The following is a 6,861-nucleotide window of genomic DNA, read 5'->3' as shown; positions in this document are numbered from 1 at the left end:
TTGTAATGCAGTAAAATTATTGTAAAAATTGTAATGTAGTATAAAATTATCATGAACCAAAAATGAGAATACACATGACGAAGTATAAATTGAGTTAAATGCTATTAATTTACGTAAAGAAGTTTGATTAAATCCTCCAATAGCTCCGATTTATACATTTAAGATTATAATAAATCTTAAAAAATTTATATTAAAATAATAAGACAATAAAATTATGGGGGTAACTGTTAGGCTATATTATGCTTTGTATACCTACCAATGCATGATGTTAAAAAGGAACAATACCTTTACCACCGCAGAACATAAAAGTTTGTATAAAGATATTAGATAAATTAAATAAAATAACAATATGTAATAATTGCTATTAAAGTAGCTGGTGAGTATGTTCCTATTTATGTTGGGAACTGGGTCAAGGCATGCCGAGAACTATAAAAATTCGCACGAAATAATTTAACTGTTCACCAAACCGGCCTTCTATTTTTAATTATATTATTAATGTTTATCGAATAATTAATATGAGTTCAAGTTCAAATAGCGCGCTACCATTTTACAATGTATCGATCTGCCAAATACATATTCGTCTGCGCGGGCTAGCTTGTTAGGAGTAGAATGAAAATCCACACGTTTCATCACTTGGCGGTACGTCTTTGCCGATAGGGTGGTAACTAGCCACGGTCGAAGCCTCCCACCAGCCAACTCTGGACCAGTTTTGAAAATCTCAATCAGCCCAGCCAGGGATCGGACCCAGGATCTCCGTCTTGTAAATCCAACGCGCATACCACTGCGCCACGGAGGCCGTTAAAAATATGGCAACAGGGAATACAGGGGAGTGGTGTGATAATGGAACCAGTTCAGCAAAATAATATACTTAACCGTTCCTTAGCAACCACTCACAGACAGACGATATATCTTATAAACATAGTTTTTCTGACGCTCGTTCAGTACCTGGCTGTACAATTTAGCACAACAAATTAAAGCCGAAAATGGTATTTAAAAATAAATGAACTTTTATACTTAAGTATATCATATCATATTTTCTGCGTGTGTGAATTCTGCCAATTCGCATTGGTTCAGCGTGGTGGACTATTGGCCTAACTCTCATTCTGAGAGGAGACTTGTGCTCAACAGTAAGCCGAATATGGGTTGCTAACACAGAACACTAATACTCGTAAAGGTTGCTAACGATATCATAAAGACATGTATGTATAGGTGGTATAGGTCCCGGCAAGTAATTTGAACCAAAATGTCGGTCATCTGCGCAGGTACAATTTTAAACCAAAGTGTACATATATGTCAAAAAATTGAATATTTCGTACGCGATTTTAATGGTGACAACGTATCGCTATGGTTAGCTTTAGACTGCCAGTTCACCGAAGCGGAGCGAGGCAGCGGAGCAGAGAAACGGAGAAGTATACACAAAATCTCCTCTCCTCTTAAGTGGACAGGGACTTGCGAGCTACCTTAAAAATTTATATAAAACCGGTAAGCGGAGCGGGGAATCATGTCTGCAACTCCGCTCCGCATTACTTTCTCACTTCGCTCCACAGCCTCGCTCCTCTCCGGTGGACAGACGCAGTACGCAACACCGCTCCGCATTAGTCCGTTTCTCCGCTAAGCTCACTCGCTCCGCTCTTGTTCAGGTTACAGGCTAAGGCAGCCTTAGCGTTCTGTTTTCTGTGGGTTAGATATCTACTCGACCGGACGTCGCTAACATTCGAAAATGAGTTACTGCGCATATAGTTCAAATTATAGGCCAGTACCCACAACAACTAATTACCACAATTAATAATACGAAACATTTAACACGATTCTAATTCGCAGTTACCTACTAGGTTAAAGTATTTATCTGCTACCAGTTGACCTCAGCACCTGGCTGCGACAAAATACGAGATCAATGTGACGATTGTCTCCCTCGTAGTCCGCAAAATTACATCAATTCATTAAAAAAAACCAACGCCCCGCGGCTTCATTCATCCGCTTTTCAGTATAACTTCCTAGCCCGGGGTTGGAGCCTGGGGACCTGGGTGATGTAGCACGGCTGTCGATCCCGGTAATTTATCATTAACATCTGATACTTATAGTTATAAGTTAATCATTATTATCAATGTAAGCTTTAGATTGAGTACATTTTCATAACAACAATGTACAACAATGAGTAACATAGGCTGTGTTAACGGTAATGGGAACTAAACGAGTGAAACCGCGGGGCGTCTGCTAGTATCATGTAATAATACTTTTTTGTGACTCTGTTATCAGCCAGAAAAAATAAAGATGACTCTTTAAATTGAACAAATTATTTGTGTAGATACTAAAGTAGATATCCACTATTTCTATGTACTATACGTCTCGATACTTACGTCATACGTTAAAACAAAAACACGTCTTCATAAAACAATTTATTATGAACAAATTATAATATCACAGCACAATAAATATATTACTTAGTAGTAAGTAACAACGTTTTTACAAATAGCCACATGAGCACCGTCACTGTAGCTACAGTACAGACACACACACCCACACATAAACACCTACATTCAGAAAACCGTTCATTTTAATTAAGGAAATCTGGTGCTCAAGAGGTGGAGAGTTTGTTTGTTTAAATTCACTAATCTCAAAAACTACTGGTTCGAATTTTTAATGATTGAAAATTATTTTTGTTTTGAAGTAGCTTACCTACGCCTAAATTGGAGCGGAGAACAAGAGCGTCAAATACTCGGTGAAGATGTACCTCTGTAATGGTAAGGTATTATTTATATTAATTAAAAATGTTGGAAACTGCGAAAAATTGGAAAAGTATCGCTGACTTCTTGGAGAGAGTCATGACATAAAAGGAAAAGGAAGAGAAAAGAAGAAAGACAGACAAGTAAAAGACAACAATGTTTCCCGTGTTAGGCTGAAAGGCGGCTACACGGAAAACAGGGCGACAGGAGAGGTTTTTAGCCGGTAAGAGTCCGGCACTACCTAACTCAGCTAGGTATCCATGAGAATTTCCCCTCCTGTACATGAAAAAAAAAATGGTAAGGTAAAATAGGTTGAGTAGTATTTGAGCTGAATCGTAACAAACAAACAACACAAATTAATATCACTTTACATTAGATCGACATTGTTGACGAATAACTACAGAATTCTACTCTGCGTATGGCCGTTTTTTTGTTCAATGTTTAGAACCCTAATTAACATACCTACCGAATAGCGTATAAAATTAAATTCCAAATGATAAATGTTATTAAGGCGCATATTATTATAGGCGCATAACGAGTTCATTAAAATATTAATAATAGCTATTAGATAATATTAAAACCGTTATATATTTATATTAACTTCCTGACCTTGTAATCTGTGCAAAATGGTTTCATTTAAAACGTCTACCTATCGAGTTACATAGCCGGTTGATCACCTTCAGAGTCGACACAAAACAAGTTATTTTAAGATTAAATACTAAAAACCTATTTGCTGACATGAAAAAGAACTAGAAATACACCGACTTACATAACCTACTCGTATTATGTAAGAAGTACCTTTTTGTGAGATACGAGCAGTGAGATTCGATAATTATACCTATAAAAAATTTAAAATTTCAGCAGCCACACTATTCTAATGCAAAAACCTACTATAAAACCTACATATATGAAACGAAAATATGAACAAGTTTTCCATCAACTAAACATTACTAAAACCTTGAGAATTTCTGGGAAAAGATACTTATACATATTTCGGCCCCAGACAGCGTCCATATGATTAAATTTCTTATGATTAATAACTTTATATTCTACTACATTAGGGAGTTTATTCTTCAACAGTTCTACGTCCTTTAGAGTTGAAATTTGATCATTTCTTCCGGCTAACAACGCAACTCTCATCGTCACTTTACTCAAGTCATATTCCGGTGGTGTCGTGGAGTTGTAAATGTCCATGTTTCTCCACTCGTAGTCATAGGTAGAGAACTTCTTCTTCAATCCTATTTGGGAGACGTGGACGGCGTTCTTCTTAGAAGTCCCGGTGGGGTAGTGAGCGACGACGGTGGGCAAGAAGTCTGACTCCATCTCCTCCGGGTCGCTGCCAGCGATCGCAAAGAATATCCCGTGGGCGCAAAAACCGTAACTTTTCTTACAACCGCAAACCGCTCTGAACAGACGACCAGCTAACGTGTCATCCCCAAGGAATTCCTCCTGGCCTGTTATTTTGAAAATCTGGTCCACAAACGACATCGAAGATACTATTAACGATGGAGCATTTTTCAAATTATTGAGAAAACAAATAGGCGACAATGCTATTATGACTTTTATTTTTTCATTATACTCCGGCTTGGTCGCGCCGAGTACCAGGAAAATTGTGTTTCCCTGCGAGTGGCCCACTGCACTCAATGCAGCTGCCCCGGTTTGGTCTAAAATGAAATCTATGGTAGCGGGGAGGTCGTAGAACCCTTGTTCGTGGAAACTGAAGTCCCAAAATTCAACGTCGTCGTCCGGGTTCAAGTAGACGTGTCGTCGAGAGTATCTGTTGCCCCTGGTGTTGCCGACCCACACGTCGTAGCCGGCCCGGGACAGAGCAGCCGCTAACGACGTGTTTCCTCGTAGGATGAAGGTGTCAGCTGAGTCAATAATCCCGTGCATCAACAGAACCGGTCGCGTTCTATCCCCCGGAATGTGGAACAGCTTCAAGATATACGCATCCTGTGTGGTGACGTCATACTCCTCCACTGCAAGTCCAACTTGGCGGGCTATTTGCGTGAAGTTCAACGTCTTCTTCTCGAGAATATCTTTATACACGTTATTCTGAGAGCACTGAGACAAGCACCCACTTATCGCACACGTTAAAACGAGAAAAACAAATTCGTGCGTCATGTTTTTTCGATTACATATCACACACCCTCGCAACCGTCCGCGCGGACGATAATTGAACCGACCGACTGTCTTATTAACACGTTATATCGCTGGCGCTTGTTATCAAACCTTGAGTGCGGAAACAAGAATATTCTTAGGGCCGATTAAAGATTAACCTTTATTGGTAACAAAGAATTAATATCGTACATATTTGTTGTAATAAATACACAGAAACTTCATTCAACAACATCTCTAAGACGCGCTAATCTCTCGGGATCAATAAGCACCTTCATAATTACTCTGGATGTAAGGCTTATTTTTTAAGCCACATGAGCACCAGCACTGTTTTCCAGGCGCGTGGATTGGTTTTTGGGACATGATATTTTCTTGCTCAAGTTATATGTATTCTGTGCTCAAGTGCTCATTAGCGGGATACTGGATATGACTATCCAAATACATACTTTTTTGTTTGTTCCCAACCTGAGACTCAAACCCACGACCTGAGGCATACACTGCTATACCAAACTAAACTCTAATAAATAGTATACTCTTGTGATATTTACTCTAAATAATATTACTAGCGAAGATTACTTATTAGTACCTAATCGATTTAGCTACAATAAATAGGTTATTGTAGGTAAACCGATTCAATATGGTATAAAATATTATGCATCCATTCATCGATCTTATTTATATCCGCGGAATAAATTAACTTTACTTGATCGATATCCATACTAATATTATAAATGTGAAAGTATGTGTATCTGTCTGTCTGTCTGTTTGTCCGTTTTTCAGGGCAAAACGGAGCGACGAATTGACGCGATTTTTCAAGTGGAGATAGTTGAAAGGATGGAGAGTGACGCAGGCTTCTTTTTGTCTCTTTTAACCCCCTCACTTCCCTAAAAAGGGGGGGTTGAAGTTTGTATGGAGCATTTCGCAATTTAGGGTAGGGTGGGTAGGGGTAGGGTGGATGTAGGGAAGGGTCGCATATTAGTCAAAGCGAAGCTTGACCCGGTCCGCTAGTTTATAAATAAATGGATTCTGACAATATGATGACCGATACAATACCTACACGATTAATGTTACAAAACCACAATTTCATGCCAAGGTTCTATGTAATTAGGAACTAGGTATAGGTGCGATAATTACTACTAAGGTTTGTTGAATCGCAGTTAAAGGTACTTTTGTAAATAAAAACAAGTGGGCAACTGACTGACATATTTGACTACCTACTTAGAAGTTACTTTGTGTATTTGTGTATTTATACATAAGCTTGACTAAAGCATGCTAATAAAATGTCTAAACAAATCTAAACAGCAAAAATTTGCGCTAGCCATTGTCTTGTCTTGAATGGTACTAGGTATGTTCCCTCCATAGATTGAACAGATTTACAACTTATTAATGAAACCCCCCAACTCCACGGTTCAGTTTAACTGAACCCGAAAGGTGCAAGGTTCGCGGGACTCCCCTCCACTGTTATGGGACTATCTAGGAGACACTCCCGTAACAGTGTAGGGAAGATGATGGTGATAATAATTGGTCGAAACTTTAAATTAAAGTTACGAAGGTTCCAAACGCGCCTCGCCTCTAAAAACTTAAATGTAAAAAAATCCACGTAGACGAAATCAGCAATATTATACTATATCTATATATTAATTTACTCTTTGATCTACATTATCAGTGAGTACCACAGGCAATATTCTATCCCCGTGATGCCAAGGGAACGGGAATTACGGGGGTGAATATGCGGGAGCATCTGCACTTTGTTAGCAATAAAACAAAAAAAACATTAAACATACTTAAAGGTAGTAGTTATAAACAAATAAAGAAGTTCTTTGCATGTGCTGACGTTACTTGACCTTGCAGATTTTATGATGCTCGATACATTGTCGTTATATTGGTCGGACACATTATGCAGGCTATTTCGCTAACCATCTCCAAAATTAGATACCGAATTTAATGACGAATTATATATGCATATACAATTTTATGCGCTTCCAAATCTTCAATAATGATTTAAAAACATTGAACTTTG

At 38.5% G+C, this 6,861-nt stretch overlaps 1 protein-coding gene across 1 annotated transcript; it reads right to left on the bottom strand.

Annotated features, from left to right (window-relative positions):
• Window positions 1-2,381: 2,381 nt before the first annotated feature.
• LOC112053289 (lipase 1-like) lies at window positions 2,382-4,925 on the bottom strand. The gene has a single exon (XM_024092674.2). The coding sequence runs from the start codon at window positions 4,845-4,847 to the stop codon at window positions 3,660-3,662; it is 1,188 nt and encodes a 395-aa protein (XP_023948442.1). The 5' UTR covers window positions 4,848-4,925; the 3' UTR covers window positions 2,382-3,659.
• Between the last annotated feature and the right edge of the window lie 1,936 nt (window positions 4,926-6,861).

Source organism: Bicyclus anynana, chromosome 14 (assembly GCF_947172395.1).
Source record: "Bicyclus anynana chromosome 14, ilBicAnyn1.1, whole genome shotgun sequence".
Taxonomy (NCBI): Eukaryota; Metazoa; Arthropoda; class Insecta; order Lepidoptera; family Nymphalidae; genus Bicyclus; species Bicyclus anynana.
Note: the sequence above shows the minus strand (reverse complement) of the source record. Positions and strands in the feature narration are given on the sequence as shown.

Bases quoted from the DNA above. Each gene is read 5' to 3' on its own strand.
- LOC112053289 (XM_024092674.2), bottom strand. From the start codon at position 4,847: ATGACGCACGAATTTGTTTTTCTCGTTTTAACGTGTGCGATAAGTGGG.